The 25,226-nt window shown below is 40.5% G+C and overlaps 5 protein-coding genes and 1 non-coding gene across 6 annotated transcripts; 3 read left to right on the top strand and 3 right to left on the bottom strand.

Annotated features, from left to right (window-relative positions):
• Positions 1 to 1,557: 1,557 nt before the first annotated feature.
• On the bottom strand, positions 1,558 to 3,805 carry ndufa1 (NADH:ubiquinone oxidoreductase subunit A1). Its single transcript, XM_040015437.1, has 3 exons — positions 3,553 to 3,805; positions 3,381 to 3,470; positions 1,558 to 1,707 (listed from the first exon to the last, which is right to left on the bottom strand). The coding sequence occupies exons 1-3, from the start codon at positions 3,652 to 3,654 to the stop codon at positions 1,687 to 1,689; spliced, it is 213 nt and encodes a 70-aa protein (XP_039871371.1). The 5' UTR covers positions 3,655 to 3,805; the 3' UTR covers positions 1,558 to 1,686.
• A 474-nt stretch (positions 3,806 to 4,279) lies between these two features.
• On the top strand, positions 4,280 to 8,690 carry upf3b (UPF3B regulator of nonsense mediated mRNA decay). The gene is made up of 10 exons (XM_040015415.1): positions 4,280 to 4,777; positions 4,979 to 5,085; positions 5,172 to 5,278; positions 5,372 to 5,470; positions 5,660 to 5,770; positions 5,853 to 5,896; positions 5,972 to 6,160; positions 6,247 to 6,404; positions 6,876 to 7,197; positions 7,275 to 8,690. Exons 1-10 carry the CDS (start codon positions 4,667 to 4,669, stop codon positions 7,410 to 7,412), a joined length of 1,386 nt encoding a protein of 461 aa, XP_039871349.1. The 5' UTR covers positions 4,280 to 4,666; the 3' UTR covers positions 7,413 to 8,690.
• Positions 8,691 to 9,321: 631 nt separating this feature from the next.
• rpl39 (ribosomal protein L39) lies at positions 9,322 to 17,319 on the top strand. The gene is made up of 4 exons (XM_040015436.1): positions 9,322 to 9,353; positions 13,060 to 13,165; positions 13,482 to 13,585; positions 17,107 to 17,319. The coding sequence occupies exons 1-4, from the start codon at positions 9,337 to 9,339 to the stop codon at positions 17,153 to 17,155; spliced, it is 276 nt and encodes a 91-aa protein (XP_039871370.1). The 5' UTR covers positions 9,322 to 9,336; the 3' UTR covers positions 17,156 to 17,319.
• On the top strand, positions 15,786 to 15,920 carry LOC120724441. The gene has a single exon (XR_005693921.1). It is a non-coding gene; the product is annotated as a small nucleolar RNA SNORA69 (small nucleolar RNA).
• Positions 17,173 to 19,501, bottom strand: LOC120723745 (ankyrin repeat domain-containing protein SOWAHD-like). The gene is made up of 2 exons (XM_040015426.1): positions 19,259 to 19,501; positions 17,173 to 19,122 (listed from the first exon to the last, which is right to left on the bottom strand). Exon 2 carries the CDS (start codon positions 19,006 to 19,008, stop codon positions 18,040 to 18,042), a length of 969 nt encoding a protein of 322 aa, XP_039871360.1. The 5' UTR covers positions 19,009 to 19,122; positions 19,259 to 19,501; the 3' UTR covers positions 17,173 to 18,039.
• A 45-nt stretch (positions 19,502 to 19,546) lies between these two features.
• Positions 19,547 to 25,115, bottom strand: LOC120723748 (securin-like). The gene is made up of 6 exons (XM_040015430.1): positions 25,049 to 25,115; positions 23,423 to 23,510; positions 23,184 to 23,314; positions 23,010 to 23,106; positions 21,677 to 21,835; positions 19,547 to 19,683 (listed from the first exon to the last, which is right to left on the bottom strand). Exons 1-6 carry the CDS (start codon positions 25,070 to 25,072, stop codon positions 19,601 to 19,603), a joined length of 582 nt encoding a protein of 193 aa, XP_039871364.1. The 5' UTR covers positions 25,073 to 25,115; the 3' UTR covers positions 19,547 to 19,600.
• Between the last annotated feature and the right edge of the window lie 111 nt (positions 25,116 to 25,226).

The raw sequence follows: 25,226 nt of genomic DNA on the forward strand, positions 1-25,226 counted from the left end.
CTTCTTAAGAACAGAAAGGAACCACGTGAAAATTTCAGTACTTAAAAAAAAAGTTTGAGCTGTGTTGTAAAGTACAGCCGAATCAATTTTACAGCCACTCCAAGACCACAGTCTAAAGCAAAAGTCTACTTCTTTGTTCCGAGCATTTTCTTTTTCATTTCAAAATAATATATATCAGATATACACTGCCGGGCCAAAAAAAAAATCACTTAAACGTTTAAACGTTTGATGAAATCAAATCAAAGAAAAACAACAGTAGAACTCAGGGCTATGTTTAATAGCATTTCCACACGCACAATGCGAAGAGAACTCAAGGGATTGGCACTGAACAGCTGTGTAGCCATAAGAAAGCCACTAGTCAGGCAAACTGGAAAAAAGGGTTTCAATTTGCTAAGGAGCATAAAGATTGGACTCTGGAGCAAAGGAAGAAGGTCACATGGTCTGATGAGTCCAGATTTATCCTGTTCCAGAGGGATGGGTGTGTCAGGGTAAGAAGAGAGGCAGATGAAGTGATGCACCCATCATGCCTAGTGCCTACTGTACAAGCCTGTGGGGGCAGTGTTATGGTCTGGGGTTGCTTCGGTTGGTCAGGTCTAGGTTCAGCAGCAATATGTTCTCCAAGAATGAGGTCAGCTGACTACCTGACTATACTGAATGACCAGGATATTCCATCAATGGTTTTTTTCTTCCCTGATGGCAGGGGGATATTCCAAGATGACAATGCCGGGATTCATCTGGCTTGAATTGTGAATTAGTGGTTCTGGGAGCATGAGACATCATTTTCACACATGGATTGGCCACTCCAAACCTTAACCTCCTTGAGAATCTTTGGGATGTGCTGGAGAGGGTTAGCGCAGCAGTCATCAATGCAAGTTCTTGGTGAAAAATGAATGCAAAACTGGATGGAAATAAATCTTGTGACATTGCAGAAGCTTATCAAAACAATGCCACAGCGAATGCAATTGTTTCAGCTTCTTTAACGTCATTATAGTACATCAGTGGTCAATGTACATTTACTTCATCTGTTTTTTAAAACCTTTATTTATTTACGAGTTGAAAGTCGTGACTTCTAAGATGTTTTTCACTTGTGCAATTTCTAAAAATTGCTAATACAGAATTATTGTATTTTTTTTCTTACAAGGGATTTTTGATGGGGTTTTTTTCCCCACAGCGTTTCATTATTGTTTGTTTATATGAACATTTTTGTAAGCACCAGGAGGACAGTAATAGAAGTTTTAAAAAAAAAAAAAAAAAAAAAAAAATTGTAAAAAACTGAAAGAAATTAACGAACTGTATTAAAAAAAATGTATGGATTAAGATCACGTCTTTTTGTTTTGTTTAACAGTTATTTGTTGAAGCCACTCAGAAAAATAAAGTTAGTTACAGTTAACGTGATGCTGCAGGAAGACGTATTACATCTAAATGATAACAGCAGGTACTGTTATACATCTCAAGTCCAGTAAACCTGTCAACATTTAAGCAGATATAAAAAAATAAATAATAGTAACTGCACTCCTTCTGTTACTGGTAGAAATCAATATAAGAAGCCTCACAAGATTCCCAGTGTGTGGAAGAGTTTAATCACCCATCTTAAAAGACTGAAAAACACAAACAACCGAATGTTAAATATAATCTTTTAATGTACAACAAAGAACTTTCTTCTCCCGGGTCTCTCCAGGTTCCTTGTCAGTGGATGTTCTCAAGTCCCTGGTGAGAAAAAGAGAAACAAATAAGGATTAAACGTAGTTATACATGAGCAGCCATTGTGTTCATTTAAGCTAATAACTCATTTTGTGGACTTTTTAAGTCTCCTTTTATGCTCTACACATGACTAACACCCCCATCGCTGCCTGTAAATCCTCAGCATTTTACAAAGTTGATGGATTTTGGTGATACCTGATGACCGAGAACAAAGAAGACCACCGTGTGGTACTATATGAGGCTATAGTATGGCATCTGGTTATTTAGCAGAGAGCATATGGGATGATCAGTTTGCATAATTATATAGTTTAGGTTAAAGTATCATTATAGGAGACTAGGGCTGCCACGATTTGTCGACTAGTCACGATTACGTCGATTATCAAAATCGTCGACGACTGATTTAATAGTCGACGTGTCGTTTGAAGCTTTGTAAGATCGCAAAAGACGCAGAAGTAGCAGGATTTAAGAGTGTAATAACGGACTGAAACAGAAGATGGCAGCACTGCATGTACAAGGATGCCAGCTGCCGTTAAACCCCGAAGAAGAAGAAGCAGCTGTGTCCCAGAATTCATAGCGCGGCCCAGCTTAGTTTCCAACAATAGCGGTAGCTAGTTAGTTTTAATATTACTCTTATTATTCTTTCTGGGTCACAAAATAAACGTTTAACATATTTTCAGGCGAGAATGTAGCTGTGTAAACCTCAAATATCGGCTCAGTTTATCAGGACACCACATATTTTCAAAAGCGCTCCGACGTTTTCGGAGACGTCTGTTACCCACTAGCTCGATAGCTAGCCGGGGGCTAGGTCACTAGTGCCGTGAGAACACCGGACTCCCAGCAAATTGTTTTCAAACCCACCGCCGTCTTTCGCATTCAGGTTAAATATATATGAGTCACTTAGATAACTTAAAAATGTTGTTGTTTGGCTTTTTTTTTTTTTTTTTTTTTTTTAGTATTTTATTTGTTCCTGAGTAAATCGGTTTGGCTGAGATTAAAGTTATAGTTTTTACACAGCTGAATAAACGTAAAGCAGACAACTGATTATCAGAAGTGTGAGATGCTGGAGAATATACTCTGGTGTCCTGTTATATTTTAGATAGCAAGGAGTTTATTAAACTTTACCGAAACAATCTGCAAATTTCATTAAAATTGAATAAACTATCATCTTGTCTTTATTTTTAGTTAGCACCTTAAAAGCTTAAAGCTGTAAGCTAATGATAGTTATATAAGAGCAGATGCTGCTGGTGCAATAAGCTGTACGTTTTACGTCCAGTGGATGATGATCTGATTAGTCGACTAATCGCATAAATAATCTGTGACTAGTCGACTATCAAAATAATCGTTTGTGGCAGCCCTATAGGAGACAATTGGATAAAAATTATTTCTGTGATGAAGTTATAGCCATTTGAAAATGCACCTATGTATAGATGCACCCCAGATCCTGCAAATGTGCTACCAAGCGTGCCTCCATGAAACGACTAACTGAAACAAACCTAGGGTTTTGAAAGTGCACCGTATTTGCACATACTGTTTTTTATGAAACTGTGCACACTACTGTCGGGTAGTTTAAGCGATTTTTATATTTATCTGTAGTTGTAGTCTCAGGGGAAGGCTGTAAGTTGGACACTTTGCTATTCATTAGCATTACTTTTACTTATTATGGGCAGAGGGAAGCTAACCTTGGAGTCAAAGTAGCGTCCGGTTCCTGACACTCGCTTGTCTCTGTCCATGAGATACCACTGCCACGGAACCCGAGCAATCCTTTTCTCCTGCGGGGGAAAAACACACTCTTTATAATCCAGCAGTCTGGTACACAACACGAGAACCTGCTGGCAGCGCCTGCGTCCTCACCTTTCCTCCGTTAGTGAACTTGTGGATCTGCGCGGTGGCGACACCGGGGATGATCAGACACACGGCCATGATGCCGAGTCCGGGCAGAATTTCATACCACATGATTACAGCGTCTAACTGTCAGGGGACAAAGAGCAACTTCGAGGACAACAAAGTTGCCCCAAACCTACCTAACGCTGTTTATTTATCCCAGAAAGTAGCAAAATGTCGACCGTCAGCACGACCTACGTTCCTCTTCCAGGACAAGACAATAACTTCCTGTTGAAGAATTTCAAGATAAAACACTTCAATTCAACAATTCATTTTGATCGTAAATTTAAATCGATGATTACTTGATTAAATTATCCTTTTACTGTCAAAAGACGAAACCGATCGGACATGGATATGTGGGGAGGAAAAATAGTGGTAAAAATTCTATAATAATTCAAATTATATGTTAATTGTTTTTTATGGACACTTGTCATTGGAAAAAAAACGTACAAACGTTTGTTTAGCTATTTATAGGTCAACGTTTCGCTATTTCTTTATTATCTCAAAAATTTGAGTTTAGAGTTAGTCTGTCTCCCCCCCGCCCCCAAAAAAATCGACTTAAAAGCACGAAATTTTTAATTATGCACTCTTTTAAAAAAAATCCTGATTTATTTAATTTCCTTTCGTTCGTTTGTTTTTTTGTTTTTTGTTTTTTGTCTAGAAATCCCCAAACACGACGTTGTTAAAACAAACAAACAACAAACAAAAAAAACACGAACTCAACCGTGTGAGCTTTTAAATTGAAGTGTATCTGAAAGGCGGAAGCTCTTTTTGGCTCATGCTAGCATTATTTCTTTCTAACAGCATTAAGTAACCTTTCCGAATAATTCCTTTCACGGACAAACTAATTAAGAATGTAAATAAAACAACACAAAATATATTTTAGTTATTAAATTAATTGTCTAGGCACAATTGAGTTCATGTACAGCGCCCCACTCCGGCGCTGATACTGAAGCGCAGCGCTAACCGTCAGTGAGGAAGTTCTAGTTACTTCGTTCACTAGCAGAGGCTAACTAGCTGAAAGGTAAACAAGTCAGCTGAATGAGATGAGACCCAAGTCCCGGATTAAGTAAAGTTTGCTGCAATGAAGGAAGACAAAGAAAACAATCGACCGAAGGAGAAAAGGGTGGAGATAAAGTGTGAAGATGGAGAAAAGACGGAGAAGTCCAAGGAAAAGAAGGAGGCCATGACAAAGGTAAAACTTGCTAGCTGCGTTAGCTCATGTTGCTATAAACCGCCAGGTTTATACAATTGCAATATTTTTATGTTGTAGTGTTTTATCATCTTTCACGTGTATAATGATACAGTGCGCGTGAACTTAAGAAATCTGTTTATCAGCCCCAACTTTGTTCTCCGGACAATAACTTCACCTATGATTTTTTTTTTTAAAAAATAGATTGTGATCAGACGACTACCACCAAGTCTCACCAAAGAGGAGCTGGAGGAGCAACTGCAACCGCTCCCAGAGGTGGACTATTTGGAGTTCTTCTCTAACGACACGAGGTGAGTTTATCTGTAAAGATTCCCTCACTGTTAACAAAAGATAAATATACTCGTATATGTGTGACACATGTGTTTTCCTCTTTCAGCCTTTACCCTCACCTCTTTGCAAGGGCTTATATCAACTTCAGAAACCAAGAGGATATAGTCCTCTTCAGAGATCGCTTTGATGGATATGTATTCATTGACAGCAGAGGTATATTTAGGGAAGAAGTTACTAAACTGATTTAAAGATTTCCGTAGGAAGGACCCGAAGTTTCATCTTTTTCCACATGATGTTTACGAACAGGTCAGGAGTATCCTGCCATTGTGGAGTTTTCACCTTTTCAAAAAACTGCCAAGAAAAGAAGTAAAAAAAAGGATGCAAAGTGTGGAACAATTGTCGAAGGTAAATATATTCACCCTTTGATAAATACAATTCATCTACTGTAAAACAGCATGTCAGAAAATAAGGAAAAGCATTATAGGTCCACTTTAAGTGCAATTTAGGAACACGTATAAAGACCTATAAAGATACAGAAAAAGTAGTCTTGCTATAATCATTAATGTGTTTATTTGTGTTTCATTTGACTTTAAGATCCAGATTACAAAAGGTTCCTTGAATATTACAACGGGGACGACGAGAAGCTAACGTCTACACCTGAGATCCTGTTGGAGGAGATTGAGGCTAAATCAAAGGAACTCGTTGGTATGTTTCGCAGTCAAATACTGATAGTTTTCAATCAAACGCACTGCAGAATGAATAATTTTTATCATTTCCTTTGTTCAAGCTAAAAAAACAACTCCTCTGCTGGACTTCCTGAAGAATAAACAGGTAAATAAGTTCAGGTCGAGATGTGTATACATTGCTGAAGGCTGGCCTCACACATTTTGTTTTAATGTTCTTCAGAGACTCAGGGAGGAGAAGAAAGAAGAGCGAAGAAGGAGGGAACTCGAGCGCAAACGTCTGCGCGATGAGGAGCGTCGTAAGTGGAGGGAGGAGGAGAGGAGGAAACGCAAAGAGGCAGAGAAGATGAAGAAGCTCGAGAAACCGCTGGAGAAGGACAAAGACCAAGCTAAAGACGAGCCAAAGATAAAGGTGTGTGTGTGCAGTAGTTGAAAGAATAAGCTCAAAACTGTGTCCAACTTTCAGTACTTAATGTGTGTTTACTTTTTCTGTTGTAGCTCCTGAAGAAGCCAGAGAGAGGAGATGAAGGCAACCCGGAGAAGCCAAAAGAGAAGTCCAAGAAACCAGAGAAGCCAAATAAAGAGGACAGATCTTTGGGAGGTTCTGATCATAAGAGACGTCAGAACATCGAGCACAAGGAGGATCGAGGAAGGAAGTTAGTTCTTCACTTTTCTTTTAATTGTCCAAATACATTAACCTTCAACCCTCAAGTGAACAAGCTATTTTAGGTTGACCCCATTATATTTAATACCGGAATGATGTTAATGCCAGAGGAGGTTTGAGCTCTGTGGGTATTGAGCCAGCAAAACATTGTTGACGCTCTACTAGCCTCAGCTCTCTCTGACTTCACCTGATCTGTCTCTTTGTGGTTGAGTTGATGTGGTTATTTAATACTTCCACTCTGCAATAGCACTGCTTACAGTTGATTGTGGAAAATGTAGGAGTTCCACAGGAAGACTGTTGTTGTTGTGTGTGTTGTTTGTTTGTTTTTGTTTTAAATCAATGTTTGTAAAAGCAGACTACATGGATTGCTACTTGATTTTAATTAAGAGGTGGCTCAATACTTACTTTCATATAATGAAAATGGTCCCTTATAGGTTCAGTCAAGCTTGTGCTTTTCCCACAGAGGGGACGAAGATGGGCGGAAGGAGTTCAGGGAGCGTGACACGGATCGAGACAGAGACCGTGACCGAGAACGCGAGAAGGAGCGTCGGCAGAAAGAGAGGGAACGCTTCAAGCGACAGGATGAGGAACGTCGGAGAAGAAGGGAACATCAGGATGGAGATAACTCCTTCAAGAAGCGGGAGGAGGAGGTTAAAAAAGATAAACCCTTGGAGAAGAAGAAGGGTGAAAACATGCCAGACTCCCCACACACTGAGAAGCCAGAGAAGCCTGCTAAAGACAACAAGAAGGAGGACGGTGGGAAAAGAGAGCGGCTACGGAATAAGGTAACTGCCCGTAGGTCTTAAATCATCACATGATTTCATCCAGTTGTGTTTCTGAGCCTGTTCTTTGTCTGTATCAGGACCGGCCTGCTATTCAGCTGTACCAGCCAGGTGCAAGAAGCCGCAACCGTGCTGCAGGAGGAGGAGCTGAATCCAACTCCGCTGACAGAAAGCCAGATACCGAGGCTAGGAAAGTGGCTGAGAAAGAAGACGACTGAGCAGATTTCTACCTGCAGCATTTTTACGTTTGACGAAGAGAGAGGAGACAGGCCTGTGGGGCTCAGAGCAGCAGAGTGGCATCTGGAGGCCACGTGCAGCACAGCATCAGGGTCTCCCAGTCTCAGAGGCAGAGGTGTGATTGTGGAGCCTGTTAGTGCCTAAATGTGACCCTGTTTAGTTTTGTTTGATCAAAGAGGTAAACTTTGGAAAGAGTTTGGCTGTAGGGCACATTAGTGAAGCCAAAGCTTTCTTGGACCACATAAACTCAAAGTGACCTTACTTCAGTAGAGTTTCTCTGATGGAAAATGTGTGGTAGGCGCTGAAAACTTTAGCTTTCAACTTGTCTTTCATCTAAAACTCACTCAAACTTTCCAATCAGTCAGTATTTCTACATTGCAGAGCTCTACAGCATAGTTTCTACACTCCTTAATGATTTTCCTTTTGTAGCATTGGCACTTTCAGTTTGAAGTGTACACATAAAAATGACACCTTTGGCTCAATCCCAGCGTCCATGCTCACAAACCTTTGAGTTGTGCTTGTGTTAAATGTGTGAGGGCTCACTGGTACACGTTTTAACTCCTCCATGCACACCATCCTTAAGCCCAGTTTCTCCAGACTTTACCTTAGGGAACTATTCACAGTTCACAGGAAAAGCCAGCAAGTGAGAGGAGCAGCTACCCAAGAAGTCAACGCAATGCACTATATGCCTTATTACACTTTTTAAAAACGTATTATATTTCGACTAAATCAAGTAAATCCATTATATGACAGGTCGCTCTTGTCTCCTCTGTTAGATGGGAGCCTGGAACACAACAGATCAGACAGACCCTAGGCCACAATAATAGAAAACCTATTCTGGCTTTAAGGTTCCTGTTTGTACCATTTTGATCCATGTTATACTCGCACACTCACATTACTGCTTTGAGGGTTTCATGTTTAGGGCATAGGGTTCGGCTTTACTCTGCTTGGATAGCCGTACAATTCATACATAACATGAACTGGCAGATATAATCTGCGCTTCTGTTATCTGGGATCAACTGTTTTCATTTCATTCAGTCAGTGACAAAGGAGAAACAGCCATTTTGACTAGACTGGCATGTAAAATTGGAGCTGACTCGACCAATCTGTGGCCTTTCCTCTTTTTCTAATCTCAAACTGTCCTTAAAACATTCATCTGCGATGCTCTAATCTGAATGCAGCATGGAAACATATCACTGCTGGTGATGCTAACATACTGTAGCCTCTTTTGACTACTAATAAAAGAGATCGTCACTAAAGTCTGAGTATCTTTTTTTTTTTTTTTTTAAGGTATGAAGTGATCCAGTATCTGGATTGTTGATCAGTCATAAGTGGGGGGGGAAAGCTAACAACCTAGCAAATACTTTGATGTTGAGCTGTGTCTTTAGCTTGTGTGCAGTAGAAAGAGACGCCACACTTAGTCCTTTGAACTAAAGAAATAAACAGTTGTCCATCAAGAGAAGTGTAAGAATGTTAATAAGGAACTCACGACCTTGTGCTTGGATATTACAGAATCAGCATAACTCAGTACAAAGTAAAATATTCACATTATAAACTCGTGGTAATGACACAGTTTACATGCAGATCTATCCCAGATTATTGTCTGCATACAAAACAAAAGTAAGAATAAACAAAAGCCTTTTTTGGGGGGGTTATTATTTCGTTTATCCTGCAGGTTGGACCTGGAACATAACGACGCGGTTTGCCGTGAAACATTTAAATGAAATAGATTTGCATGAAAAAAAAAAAAGTAGGTGTGCTTGGACTTTGCTGTGGACATCAGCAGCAGGAAGCAGGGATAAAAGCGAAGCAGCAGCACTTGGAGGTAATGCTACAGCAGCAGTTTTTCTTTGGGTGTTTCTTTTTTTTAAAGCTGAACTTCAAACTGTGGGTTAGTGACGTGACATGACTGAAAGGCTCAGGTGAGAATGTGCTTCGGCTTCTTTCCTTCTTCCGTTCATGTTCACTTCAGCCAGAGAGGTGCTACTATGCACGATGTACGAACCAGAAGGAAGTTGGCTCGGTGTTCGGAAGCTATTGTTACACTTACAGCAGCATAATGTGTTGAGCTGGATTCATATTATTTCAGCTCACCTGTCTGGTATCGGAGCTTCATATGAGGTGTGTGAAAAGGGGCGGAAAAAGGAGAAAGCAGTGCGCCTATAAATGAGCCTGCAGGAGCCCAGGGACTCTGAAATAAAACCAGACTAGTGCAATTCAAATGGATAGATAACACTACATTCTGTAGTGTTACACTGCATTTATCTCGTTTTCTTTGTTTATCTTATTTTTCTTCATGATTATTACCAGATGGATGCAGGTGAAGGCAAAATTACAACCTTTAAATGGGATAAGGAGGATTTGAAAAGTCAAAAAAGAACAACAAAGAGCCAAGGTGCTCCCAACCTGTGGAAAAAATATCACGGCATCAGCGGCAAATGTTAGAGACGTGACTGTCAAGACTGCTTTGGTGCTCTTTCAAACAGGTGGTGTCATTGTGCCATTGAACAAATGCTCATTCAATGGGGCAGCTCAGTTGGAACTGAGAATTTTTCACCAGTAAATGAGGCAAAGCGGCAGTCAGATGCAGAGACAACAGGGAGGGCAGAGAAAACTTAGAGGATTTATATCACAGTGAAGGAGAAGTCAGAAGTTTGCTTCGCTCATTGTGGTCATGAATGTCAAGGTAATTTGGGGTTTTTTGTTATTTCTTGAGCTGTTTCTTTTTCCAGGGTGGAATGATTGTACAGCATACGACTTTAATAACTTTAAAAAAAAAACAGGAATTGGGATTTTCTCTAATCCACACACAGTAACGACTATATGGTATACACAGGATCAATGATGTAGATACACTCAAATCTTTTAATGATACTAGTAATAACTGGTAGTTTCTGTTTGCCAGCATAAAACGGATTTATTTGACATCTTGATGCATGTTCAATCATCCAGGTAAGTAAATCTCCAAAAGTTGATTCTGTTCATCTGGACTTTTGGAGATTTATTTGACAGCACTCACTGGGTGGACCAATACTCAGGACAATTAAAAAGTTCAAAGAACTCAGTGAATATCTAAAAAGGAGAAATGTAGGTTTGCACAAATTGGGAATATGTCTTGTAATAATTTCTAAACAACTACAGTCAAGTTTTACATCTACATCCTGCTCCAAAAATCGACACGTTCAAGTTTGACCTAAAATTTGGAGCTGCCCACGTGGAAAAGCCAAATGCCTTCTGGAGAAAAGTTTTTTCATGGTCAGACGAGACCAAGATTGGACTATTTGGCCACAGTGACAAGAAATACGTTCAGAGGAGTAAAGGTGATGTTTTCAAACCTGCTTAACAGCAGCTGTACCAAATGTGAAGCATGGTGGTGGTAGCATCATGCTCTGGGGCTGTTTTGCTTCCAGTGATACTGGTACATTGCACAAAGTGGATGGAATAATGGAGGAGAGGACTACTTATTTTTCAACTTTGCCTCAAATCAACAGCTACATGGTTGAAACTTGAATACAGCAGGGTGCTCCAAGAGGACAGTGATTCTAAACACACATCAATATTCGTTTTGGAATGGAAAAATCAGGATAACATTAAGCTTCTGGGCCTCAGCTCTATTGAAAATTTGTGGACTATGCTTAAAAGCCAGGAAACCAAACAATTTAAGTGAACTCTATCAATTCTCCTAAGAAGAGTAATCAAATGTGCAGCCAGAATAATGCCAGAAGCATTTGCCCGAGATGCAACTTGCTAAGGGACCTTTAACTTAATATTAGTGGGCGATATACATACTTCAGGATTAGTGAAAATCCAAAATAAATTCAAACCCGTGCACCCAGTTCTTGTTTTTTAAGATCATTAAAGATGCTGTACAATGTTTTTACCTTGGAAAGAGATCAAGAAATCATTAAAAGCTCAAATTACCATGACATTCACAATGACTTCCACTGTAGCATAGCAAAATAAATCAAAATATAAATAAAACTCCTTTTCTCCACTTGTAGTTATGCTCCTACTTCTGTTTTTTTCTGTTTCTTCTCTAAAATTCAGCTTAGGATTTGGTGAGTGACAAGCGTCAGCATTATGTTGTCTGTGGTTTACTGAGTATAGACACCTGAGGCCAGCACTATGGCTTCACTGAGGCTAACAACAGCAATCAGGCTAAGCGATGACACAAAGGCAGTCATCAACTCCCAATCTCACAATGACGCTTTCACGTGAAAGAGGCGGTGATGGTGGAATATGACCAAACACAAACAGGGACGTGTCTGCTGGCAGCATTGGGGCTCATATTACAAAAGAAAATACAACTTTTATCTTTGAAAATTTTTAAGAGGTTAAACACAGTGCAGGTTGGAAGCATGTAGCATGTCTATCCAAGCAGAAGCCAGGAAGAAAAACTGAAGAAAAAAAATGCCATTAAAACAACAGTGAATCTGGCAAATGACAGTAAGTGAAGAATGGATCAACCATCCAGTGCACAACAGAGGTGTGGAAGAGGGTGGAGCCAGGGTGGAATGGATGGAGACAGGTGTCAGGGTTCATTTCTGATAGCAGGATCACAGCAAGAGTGAAAGGGAAGGTTCACAAGGTGGAAGTGAAACCTGCAAAGCTGGAGGTGACCGAGTTGAAGATTTTCACTGGGAGTGACAAGGATGGACAAGATTAGAAATGAGTACATCAGAGGGACAGCTCGGGTCAGGCTATTTGGAGACAAAGTTAGCGAGGCAAGTCTGAGATTGTTTGGACATGTGCAGAGGAGGGATAGTGGATATACTGGACATGGAATCTTGAATGTGGAGGTGCCAGGCAGAAGGAAACATGGGAGACCAAAGACAAGATTTGTGGATGTAGTGAGTGAATGATCTTTCTGAAGAGCTGGCCAGGTGGCAGAGATTCAACCACAGAATGGGGTGTGTACTGTCCTTAGTTACACTGTCTGCTTGCCTTTTCTCTCCATGATGATGGCACAGATTGAGTCCAGATGTGGGAGCTTCATCTCAACAATGTGCTTTGCCATTTTCACCACTTGGTGAAGATCTTTCAGGAGTGCAGATGACATACCACGCTGGTTCACCATTTATCAGGATGGATTCCAGTGTACTCCTGTTAGAAGTTCAGTTTCTGAGGAGGCTTGGCCTGCTGAGGAGTATGCTAGGAATAAGATGAGACGGAGGCAGATGAGCTACCATGGCAACCCCTACAGAGACCATATGAAAGAAGAAGAAGAAGGTCAAGTAATGACTAAAACCTAGACTTTAGGATTTTAAAGCAGGTACTCTGCTTTAAAATCATATATTGCAATTTTATAGGGAAAAAAAGTTAAAAACTGGAAAGTATATCAGAAATAAATTAACTCCTGTGATTTTGTGTTTCTTGATCAATTCAGCTATGGTGCTCAAAGACTTTAGATGCTTTAGATGCTCTGAAAAACCTAGAAATCTTTCAGTTATTGTGACCATATTGGTGTGAAGTGACTACCGGGTAAAACTAAAAAAAAACTGAAGTCAGTTATCCTGTTTTTTAGTTCAAGGCTCCGGCTCTGTGTTAACTATCTCTTGAATGAAAGGCAAACCGTTAAAACTATGACATGTACTTCCTCTAATGACATGTTGGTGTCGCTGTTTGTAGGACGTGGAACAGTTTTTTGGACGCTTATTGGTCAAAAAGCCGTGGCGTCACTTCTCTCGTTCTTTTCGACCACCGCCATAGTGGGGAAAGGACTGTGGACAAAATGGTAAATAGAAAATCTACAAACATCCGAGCTAGCAGGGCTTATTAAAGTTCCCCGAAACCTTAAGCATTTAAAACTAAAATTATTGTCACGATAACAATGTGTATGTTATACGAAAAAAATGAGATGGGGCATATTAAAAGTGCTCAGTGATGCTAGCCGGTACGGTGGTTCTGCGCATGCTAGCGGCCAGCTTGTTTATTTTAGCACTGAAAGCTTTAAAAAAAAATTAGTTTTAAACCAGAAGCATTTGGTTAAAGATGTATATACTTGGTGTTTTAAATGATTGTGCTAATACGGTGTCTTTTACGTCTTCCAGTCGTCCCACAAGACTTTCAGAATCAAGCGCTTCCTCGCCAAGAAGCAGAAACAGAACAGGCCGATTCCTCAGTGGATCAGAATGAAGACCGGCAACAAGATCAGGTGAGCTTACCATGACTGATTTTACCTGCCCTGTGCATCTTGTAAGGCCGAGAGCTGACGGTATACGGGTTCCCACATTTGTACACGTTATTGTAGTCATGTAATCCACCTCTGTTCAGTGCTGCAGGCTTATGAGAACCAAGACAGAAAAGGGAAAGATGATTTTTTTTTTTTCAAAAAAAAGCTGCAAAGTGTCTAGTTTCAAACATTCTTTCAAGCTGCATATGACCATTTAAGATTAGTATATTTATTTTCATCATGTCTCCCCCACCACTGGAATCGTCTGCCTCATCCTTCTCACCCATAAACATGCTTATTTGTTCCCAACTCAGAATCGGTCAGACCAGATTGAAAGAACGTTTAAGTAACATCAGGTCCATTAGAACCTATTCCGGTCAGCTGGTTTTCAGGGTTTTCCATTGGGTCATAGTACCTGATAGCAGGTACTTTTTCAATACGTACTTCGCCAGGGTCCAAGCGATCTGAAAAAGCAAACAACCCCACACATATTAGGTGGCGCTGTAATGGAAAACGAGTCACCCTGATCAGAGTAGGTACTAATGGGAAAAGGGCCAGTCACTTTTTAGGTTTTATACCTTTTTTTAGGACTCCTTGCTGTCCACATCAACAGCTTTGTCAGTCAATGTAATCATTTGATTGTTGTGTCCTGCACATCCCTGCTTCCTTTATTTTCCATTTGTGAATTCATCAGTTCTCTGTAATCCAGTCATAAGGCAGGCAAGGGGAGAGGAGAGATTTGAATACTCTTGCATGAAGTGCAGCCTCATTGCCGTTTAAGGAGAGAAAGTTTCTAGTTAATAATAAACTTTAAATAAATCATTTAGTTTTGCTGTGGAAAACGTATAAGTGTATGAATATATTTAATATTCTGTAAATAAATAATGATAATTCGCTTAAGTCCCGTTCAATGCTAGATTAATTTTATTGTAGCATTTTAATGCATATTGCAGCCATTGTAAAATGAATGTATCTTTGAAGCTTATAATGACCCCGTTGAGGCTGCTGTAGCTGGTGCAGCAGTAAGTGATGTAGCTGATGTTGTTGGTGAACTTTGATATCACACTGTATTCTAGGGCTGTTCGATATAACGATATATATCGGATGACGATATAAAAACGTCTATCGTTTCATTTTACGCTATCGTTTGTTTCGTGGTGTCGCAAAATAAACTGTTTACAACAATATTTTTTTCATGGTTTTGATATGGTCACTGTAGTGGCTATATTCATTTCTTAAAGTTCTCTCTTTCTCTTATATTTAATATAACCACACTACGGATGGACAAGCGACTGTTTTTATGCGTTGTCGTTAGCAACAACGACGGTAACAGCATCGCGTGTCCGCTTGTTTATTTTCCACATAAACCTTTTCACAATAAAGCTCAAGATCCTGTTGAGACTTTTCAAAATAAACCGAATCACGTAAAAGAGTATGCAGAGTATTTACAGATGAGAAGCAAAAAAAGAGCCGCCAGGTGCTAAAAAATAAATCTTAGACTCAAACGTTAGAACAGGCTTTTCCCCGCAGCACGCCGTGTAATAAATACTCACAAAGAAAACGGCGGCCGTTACAACTTATGTCTAAAAATGTATCGTTTCATGCATCGGTTAAAACACTCGACTCCAGCTACATGACGCACAGCTGGAAACACTTCACACAAGTCGAGCTGCCCGAGATTTAGAGAATTTACAGAAAATGTTACATTTGTGATTTATATCGTTATCGGGACGATAGAAGTCTTATATCAGGATATGAGATTTTGGTCATATCGCACAGCCCTACTGTATTCCTAATATTTCTAGCACAGTGTATATCATCGGAGATGCCTTTAAGCCTCTTTTCCCCTTGTTGCAGTGGTTTTGAATTTAACTTGTAAATTTGGTGTGGAAAATATTTGTGCTCATGAAATTTCCTTAAAGGTGTAAATCAGTAATTCCACCGTGCGGGTTGTTAAGAGTACTGCAGGGAGGATAGATTAATTTGAAAAGAACTCCATAATTTCAGGTTTTTGTGATGTCAGCGTTGCGATTAGGTGGTTCACAGATGGCTCAAATCTTAGTGAAGCTGAGTGTCTGTTTAAATGGGCTGTCAACATTCAGTTTCATTGCTGAGCTGCATGTGTTATCAGGAAGTGCTGACGCACCTGAGTGTAATTGTAGGGAGGAACATCATCTCATGTAAAGCAGGTCTGCAATTGCAGCACTTAGTTACAGTGGAGTGCTGTCATTAACCCTGCTGAGAGCATGTTTCTGCTGCAGAGCTTGTTCTCTCACTTGCTGTGCCGGTGATGAGGAAACTCTGTAGCCGAACACTAATGACCGATCTGCTGTTCTTTGGCTCCGTCATCTTGTATAAACTCTGTGGATGCCATGAATACTGCAGTGATTTAGTGCCTGTAAAAAGTGACATTATTTCTAATTATCTCTTCAAAGGGGAATTTAAATTTACTAAATCACTATAGGGCTTTGTATTGATTTATAATATTTATCACACTGAACAATACACAATGTACATGCTGTGCTGGAGAATCTGAAACTAGACGCACATCAAACAACTTTGCATACTCTGAACCCGTGAACCAACGATTCATTTGAATATTTCCTTGGTGTGGAGCATTATTAAGGAAGCTCTCACCACTCAATAGAGACTGTTAAAGCTACTATTTACATGGTTTTGACCACTTAAATTGTTGTAAAACCATCTTAGTGTTTTGAAAGCTCATGTGATGCAAGAGATCTGACACCATGGGAGACTATGTTCTCATTACCCAATGATTTGTGATGGACTAATCCTTGCTCAATGAACATTGGATGATCCTCCTTTGACTTAAAAAAAAAAAAAAAAAAGACCACAAATAATGAACTTTTAATATGATCTGAAACTGGTTGTTGAGCCCAAAACGTAATCTTGCAAGGCTTTACTGAGGTCACAGACGTTTGTCTCGAGTTTGAAGAAGACCTTTAGTCTTCTTGTGAGCAGAAAAGTACTCCCCTTGTGGTCATTTAAAGGATTGCAGGTTTAGGGTACTTAGCTTCACTTTTCAGTACCTGAAGCATTTTTCCACGTTTTATACTGTCTGTCTGTGAGTTTGACTTTTGTGAAAACTTGCATACCCTCAATTTGCACACACATAAATGAACTTACCAAAATAAATCTCTTTAAAGGTATACATTTATTAGGAAGAGCACATGGTTAGGTGCATTTAGTAATCCATTAAGTGTTCCACGGTGGCAGGTTGTACTAAAATCACATTTATTAGCTACACTGGTGTTTGTTTTTCCTGCTATAATAAGCTCCCCCAAAAAATTCAGTTTATTTGCAGTTTGACACAAAGTAAAACGATCAGCAACAGAGATAATGTTAGCCTTTTATGTTTTTGTACAGAGAGGTTTTAATTCTTTCCACTCAGGGTTTGACAGCGTGACAGTTTAATAGTTTGCCAACATCAGAATCTCAGTGTTTTCCTCCTGACGGGTTTATTTTTTGTTCTTTCATTTTAGGTACAACTCCAAGAGGAGACACTGGAGGAGGACCAAGCTTGGCCTGTAAACATGAGGCTCTGTGGATCCCAGCATCACAACATGCGCCGGGAACTCCAGCTGATGGACTGACTGCAGGGGACAAGCCATGTTATCTGGAGCAGGAATCATTTTGTACAGATACTCTGGTTATACTCATGTTTGACAATAAAAGATCACTGATCAAATGTGAAATGCTTGAGTGGCGTCTTTTTCTCTCCCGCAAAGTGTTTACTTTTCTCAGGAAAATCAAATATGTAGAAGCTGCCATGCTGACACAGCTCTGCAAAAAGAAGCACTTGGACTGAAAGGGGTTTGTTTGACCACACAGCTAACACTTCTGAATCACAGTTTCATGGAAAACTGCTCACTTGCTGTTTAGTGTGAATTTGACTTCTGACTTTGTAGTCTTTGGAATAAATACCAGAGGTATTAAAGGAAGCCTCAATAAGCAGCAGGATTAACTAGAAAAAAAAATGATTCCAGAGCTCATACACTGCAGGGAAAGCTCCTACACAGCCAATTACTAATATTGGAGTTGACACAAGTAGCGCAAATGAGTCTGGGCAGGAAGCAGAAAAAGTCCATTAAAAGCAGCTTATGAAAGACAAAGTAACACTTTAAAGTTTGGCTATTTTACTGAAATTTGTTTAGAAATCAGTCATCATGTAAACACTGCTGGTCTTGGATGAGTGAAGCACATCCACCAATATAAATGGGTATTTTGTTTCTGGAAAGCATACTTGAAAAACTGCACATTCTTGCTGCCTTAACATTTAGCTTGATCTTTACCGCTTGAATAGTCATCATTGCCTACAAACTAGCCTTTCACTGTCTTCACGACCCCTTCTGAAACTAACATAAAAAATAGTGGAGTGATGATGCACATATTGGAAAGTATGTGTCATCCCCCACTCATGTTTTGCTTCCAAGCAAAGGAGGAAAGGAGGGCAGCAGCTTTTTTATAGACCCAAGCCTCCAGCCGCTTCTCCTCTTAGTCCGGTCAAAGTGCTTCACTTCCTCTGCCTCCACAGCATCGTCCTCTTCACATGCGGTCAAGTTCACTGCGCCAGCGCAGTTGTTGTTGCCGTTCTTGTTGACGTTTTGCGTGCATCCCCAGCTGTGCTCTTCATCCCAGGCCCCCAGCAGCTCCTTCATCTCCGGCGGGGCGTTTTCCCTCAGATACTGCCAGGGCCTCTTTCCGTTGTAGTCCATTGCGTCCACGTTGGCATTGAAAGCTCCGACCAGCAGCTTGATGACCATGTACTGACTGTGCATGCTGGCGAGGTGCAGAGGCGTGAGCCCACCGCTGCCCTTCAGGTTCACGTTCACGGGGATGCCCTCGCTTTGTGCGTAGCGCAAAAGTTTGATCAGAGTCTCGTCCTGTCCCCTCTTGGCCAGCCAATGCAGGACCGAGTAGCCGCTGATGAAATCCTTCCTGGTTAATAGCTGGGGGTCCTCTGAGATAAAATCCATGATGATTTCATAGCTGCCCTCCACCGCTGAGAGCATCCACGCGTGCTCCATCGGATACAAAGCCCAATCCGTGTCCTCCTCGCCGGAGCGGCTGTAATTCTGCGAGGACAGCACGCTGCTAAACCCGCTGTTGGACGAGTTCCCCAGAAGCAGCTCCTTCAGGTACTTTTTACGCATAGCGGGTGTGATCGACTCCCTCTCCGGAGCGGCGCTGTCACAGACTTCTTGCTGTCTCTGCAGCCTCGTCCTACGCTGGAAACCCCCGGGCACTGGCATGGGCATGACCTGCATGCCGTATCTGGACACTCGCTCCACAACGGTGCCCTTTTTAGACCCCCTGCCGCCGTGGGCGTCGGTATTGCTGACAGCTGGTTCAGACACAGCTTCATCCGAGCTGCGCCCAAGCATGTCTGAATTCTTCTGTAGAGCTCAAAGCTACTTCCTTTTTATTTAGACAACACCCGAAGATATGTCAAATTATAAACATGAAACAATTTCCTCCGCTTGACTGGACTCGGTCCCCTGTGTAAGGGAGGAAAGAGCTCTTTAAAAACATTTCAGCTAACGCGATTATTGGAGAACACAGAAGTTCCTCATTTTGCCATGTTAAGAAGCCAAACCTACGCTTAAGTTTCCGTCTAAAACGGCTGCCACTCACCTGTTCTGCACTCAACCGCACACACCGACTCTTCAGGTGTGCCACCCAATAGGGGATCTAAAAATCACGTAACACGTCACGAGTAATTTTAACCGTTCATCCCCCAAAAAGTTACGTGACGCAGATTATTCTTCAAGAGGAACCGAGACAAAGTCCACTCATCTCCCAATAGCGGGAAACCCTCACATGACCACTGATGGACTTTAAAAGCAGGAAGTAATATAGGGCATACTTTCATGGCCAGTCACCAATTATAAAATGGAGCTCCAGCACATAAAACACATCATGCACGATTTAAAAAAAAAACAACTTTATTTCAATTAAAAGCAGACAAACACAACTTTAATCAGTATCAGGTTCTGGAGGAAGCTCCACTGTTAGCTCCTCGAGCGTCTGAAGAAAGGCATCCAGCTCCACACGGCAATCTGAAGAGAGATACGGGGAATTTAATCATACAGAAGGTTAATGATACCTGTAGTTAATTATACCAGGAGATTCAAACTTGCACTTCAGATGCAAAGATACAATTACAGTTGCTTGATAAAAGTGGTTTTATTTGAGGGCTGCATACCATTTATAAATCCCAAAGTCTTAAATTGTACATTAATCCATTAGAGCAGAGGTTGAGAAATTGAGAAAGTAGAGTGTCAAATTGAGGGCCACATATAAATGCCATGTTTGTAATGTCTCATTCCAGAGTCTGTTTATAGTGGCAGCTGTCATTTGTGCTTGTGTAGTTTTAACCGTTTTTGAGGCGAGGTTTCTTGACACTAGGTGCACTTGTCAGAGTTGGGAAGATTTAATTTGCTACAATGAACAGAATTTAAATTTGTTTTTACTCTTGCAGTTAACAGCCATCACAGGGTACGCCATACTGCAAGTCAGAACCAACATGATGAGATGATTTCGGGCTGATAGGAATTAAACTGCTTTCCAGGAAGAAAGCTCTGGGAAAACCCTGTTTGTTTTAGAGTGACGGACAAGAGAGCCCAGGGGTGACACTGAAGAAAGTGTATTAGTCATATTTCCCAAAGGCTCCTGAATCATAGCTTAGGAATGCACTAATATCATTGCCCTAATTTTATGTTGGGCAATACTGCTGACAGTAGCGTTTATGTCAGAGGCTGGTATTTGGTTCAAGTCACCAATTTTGCACAGGTAAGAGGCAAAATGTATTCAAGTGTAAAAACCACCAATGCATCTCCAGCATTATGTGAAGTGAAAATGAACTGTACAGCCACATTTCTTTCCTCGTTGGGCCCCTTGTACTACACAGAGCCCAGCCCTGTTCCCTAAGGCATGATTTGAGCTTATACAGGTAACTTCAAACTTCCTGAGTTTTCTGTGTTATGTCACCATGGTAACTTATGCTGTAGAGCAGGTTAAGTCTGTAGCAAATTCTCTGGAAAGTCATCACCATTCCTGGAAGACACCTTAGACCTGCGATAAGAATCTGCATTTGTCACAGGTTCTTAGGATTAAAATTTATTCCTCAGTTACCGGTTTCCCTTTGGCCAATAAAAACCATTTCATTGTTCTATAAACAGTGATCTAAGAAAAGGACACCCAATTTTAATCTAATTCACTTCTTACTTCCATTCATCTTTTCAGACTGTTCAACACCAGAGCTGCCACAGAGACTAAAAAGCCATCTCGTGCACATCTAAACATTAATTTAATAACAGTTGCAGTCTGTTAAATTCTGCTATGCCTTAAAGACAGCTGTGATACTGTTTGTCTTAACTGGCATTTATTATTCTCACCTTTCCTTCCTGGCTGTAATAAAGCAGTCATTTCAGTCTTGTCCGATTTAGACTACTGCAGGAAATCCACGTTGTTACTTATGATTTGACCACAAACCCCTTTTAAGCCTACATCATAGCCTTTTACGTAACCTGATGTACACCTCCCGAGAAATGCAACTACACCTCAGGCTGACCTAACCTGCAATGACCAAATTATGTTGGAGGCTACGGTGTGTGTGGTTGAAAGGCGTTTCCGGTTATGTCGCAAGTTATGACAGATTTCCTGCAGTAGACCAAATCCGGGATTACTGACCAGAAGTGCTTAACACATTCAGGGTTTAATGCGCTATTGTGCCATGCTTCTCTCACACCTGTATTGTGCGCTTGATCTCCCCCCCCCCCACTTCAGTTTTATCTTTCCCTGCAAAATCAGTTGCTCTGCAGCCAGCAGACTTATCTAAAATAAATAAAGGAAGCTAGGAGAATGACTCATTTAGGTGAACTAAACCTTACAAAGCTGCTTTGTTAGAGTGCAGCAATATTCAGATTTTTAAAATCACCATAAACTTGAGTTCCCATAGTAATGCATGTTTATTATTAACCACTGCAGTGGTTCTTTGAATAAACCAGGTGCTTGAAATAGGGTTCTTTGCCCCTGACCAAAAGTTGATACCTGAATGTTTCAAAGTCACAGCTGGTGGGTTTGGGAGTGGTGCCAGCTCTTCAAAGTCATCCTCACACATATCAGGTACTTGTGAGAAACAGGCGAGTCCAGGTAAGGCAAGTTTACTTAGAGGAATCAAGTCTTCAGGTACATCATACCTCAAGTACTCTGGAAATGCAAATAGAAAACAAGGAAAGGTTGTTGAGGAGATCCATAGAATTGAAAATTTTTACCTTTTGTTAAGGTTACAAGCTAATACCTATAATCACGAAACGGGACAAGTGGTTTCCAAATAAAGAACTTTGTGTTGACAAGATTGATTGTTTGATTTGTAAATTATTAACTAACAATCAATCTTGTCAACACAAAGTTCTTTATTTGGAACACAGTTCCACAAGAAAGATAAGTTACTGAGAAAGTGCTTCACTGAGCTGAAATTTAAACTTCAAGATATTTTAAATAAAATGAAAATCTAAATTAAAAAGTGCCTCAAAGGCTTCAAACTGAACAGCTTGCTATATTATGGACCATCTTCCATTGCAGTCACATGCCCCTCAGATGGTCAACTCCAAATGCAGTATTGCCAGCCATGGTCTTTCCACGCTCACGACAGAAAATGCACTGGATCATGTTGCCAGCTTTGAAATGTATACACTTTCCCCATTTTACTATCAGCGGGCTCTGGCTCAGTTGATCATATGTGGCCAATTATCTGATGCCGTCTCTGGACTAGTGTTAGACATGAAAGTTATCAATCGTTCTTTTCATTTTCCCCTCATTGCCCACAGCTACATCCACTTCTACTGGGCCTAAGCTACTCAACTTTTTTTTTTTTTTTTTTTTTTAAAAGTTGCACCATTGAGAAATTAGGACGCATGTGCGACCAAATTGGTTGCACTCTAGAGCCCTGTATATGTCTCACCCACATTTGCATACATGTGGTCAATTCATGAATACAATGCTGTGTTTTCACTACTAGAATTGCCTCAGTCGACTGCTTCTTTCTTTGGTCTGGGGGGGGGAAGGGGGAAGAAAGTGTAAAACCTTCGTTAAAAATAATTTTAAAAAACATTTTAAAAGCCACATCATGGCCTTATTCAAGTACACCCGAATCATATTTTGATTTCACAAGTTTGAGGCAAACCTTCCGATTACTTGACCAAATCAAATTAGCTTCAAATGAAAGCATAAACTTGTGCTACAGTGCAGCAGCATTTTAAATGGAGTTTTAAATTGACGGGTCAAATATGCAACAACTTTCCAAATTCTGCCTTACTGTTTTTGCCCTTTTAAAATAACCACCAAGCAGAACTTTACAATTACAACTTATAGCATCAGTTACCTAGTGGGTCATAAGAGAACAACTTCTCAGTTTCTGGATACTCCACATTGGCTTGAGGTGCATTTTTGGCTTTTGTTTCCTCAAGGCAAACTGGTGGCTGTGGCAGAGAAAAATCAAATAAGTCAGAATACAGCCAAGCATTTAGTGTATACTTGAATAATTATATAGTCCAACCTGTTTTAGGAGTTTCTTCTCTTGTTTGCTGATGGCAGGGGTCGAGACTTTTACGTTAAGGCAGCCGAAAGCCTTACGTCCAGATGGCAAGGGGGTGCTGAATGGTTTTGTAGGAGATTTGACTAGTTTCTCTAAATGCAGGGACCAAAAAAAAAAGTTAACGTGGCACCTATGCAAACGTTATCAGCGTTTCAAGAGCAGAAAAAAAAGAAAGTCGACCAAAGACATAATTTTCATACCTGGAGCAGACTGAAGCCGCTGCCTCATTTTCTGTGTAGGTGCATGGAGACCTGCATTTTCCCGCTCTGCAAAGATTATATTGGCCATCTGAAAACAAGAAGACACTGGCTACTGCAGCTTTATGTAGGGAGAATTTCTATAGCAGCGTTTAATACATTACAGCAAAGAGTACCTCTTAACAGGCTAGCCCTTTTCTTGCTTTTGTCATGTAGTACTAAACTGAATACAATCAGCATTTGTATGTGTGTGAATGGGACTTTCCCCAAGTAAAGAGTTGGGTGAGCATCAACTCCTAATAGCCAACTGCTTTAAGTTCAGTACCCTTTTATGAATACGGTGCTGGAACTAATGGCAAGTTTGGCAGCATTACAGGCTACAGCATTGTTACAGCAAACATAATATGCTTCTACTCATCATACCTTAAAGACCTCTTAGCACCATATTTCAACAATGCACTTCGCTCCCAGAGTGCAGGCTTAATTTCAGTTCCTAGAGCTTCCAGAAGTAGAATGGGAGGCAGTGCCTTCAGCCTGCTCGTACTGAACCAGCTTCTACTTTGGGGTCCGGAAACTGACAACAGCTCTACTGTTAAAAGTTAGGTGTAAATCCTTTTTCTAAAGCTTCTAGTTAGAGTTGAGGTGACCCTGAGGTTCTGCAACATACATCAGATTCATTCATCTCCCTCTAAACTTCCAACAAGTTGCAGCAGATTGTTTCTAATGCAATTAGAATTCAAACCAAAACAAATAAAAGTCTGCAAAATAGAAAGAATTTGGAAAGTAAAGCACTGAAAAGAAAAGACCAAAACAAATTGGTAAAACTAGTCAATTTATTTTAGCTCAGTGTAATGAAAACAGTGAGGCCTGCTGTGATGTACAGTTTGGAGATGTTAGCAAAGGAGGTGTCAAGGTTATTTTCCCCCCACTGGAAGTGATCTGGATGGACAGGACCAAATGAGTATATCAGAGGGACAGCTCAGATGGAACAATAGAGTCAAAGTTATAAGGCTGAGACGGTTTGGATACATGCAGAGGGTTGGTTTGACAGGGGAGCATGACAGGGATACTGAGATTGTTGTGGTGGTCTTTAAAAGGGAGCAGCACAAAGAGAAAACACTTTGGGACAATTTGTTATTTACATTAAATTTCAAGTAACTGCATAGCTCGGGCGGACCCTTTTAACCATATGATTGAAAAACAAACTCAAATCATTTTTCCAATCAAAATAAAGAGTGCTGCCTCCTAGCGGCTTCTCTTTTTTAAAGGAAAAAAGAATGTTTGATAAAGTAGAAATAATATAGCATCGATTAACATTAGCTGTAGTGTTCACGGGTAAACTCATTAAGGAAATGAGTTAATCCTTGTCTCCAGTTTATGCAAATACATACGAGTACAAACTGATGTTATTGGAGGCTAAACAGCAACACATAGTAGTAAGTTTAGTAAAGTTAAGTAAAACACTTCCACCATAACGAATAAAACTTCTGGTGAACAGAAAAGGTTGATTTTGAGGTAGTCTTAAAACAAAAGGGAGATACAGAATCAAAACGTTGCTTTAGTGAGCTAACTAGCTAGCACGCTAGCTCACGTCATTGACAAAGAGTCTTCGCCATTTAATAAACTTACCGTCGCTGCTAATGAAGTCAACATTTGCTTTAACAGACCGTTAACACCAACATTACCTCAGTGATAGTCGCCGCTAGCTGCTCCCAGATCACAAACTTGTTTTGGTACGAAAACTTGTACAGCTGCTACCGCGAATCGTTTTTAAATTCACGGTCCACCTCCCATTGGTCGATGTAGC

The sequence above is a fragment of the Simochromis diagramma genome, unplaced genomic scaffold (genome assembly GCF_900408965.1).
Source record: "Simochromis diagramma unplaced genomic scaffold, fSimDia1.1 OVJJ01000685.1, whole genome shotgun sequence".
NCBI lineage: Eukaryota > Metazoa > Chordata > Actinopteri > Cichliformes > Cichlidae > Simochromis > Simochromis diagramma.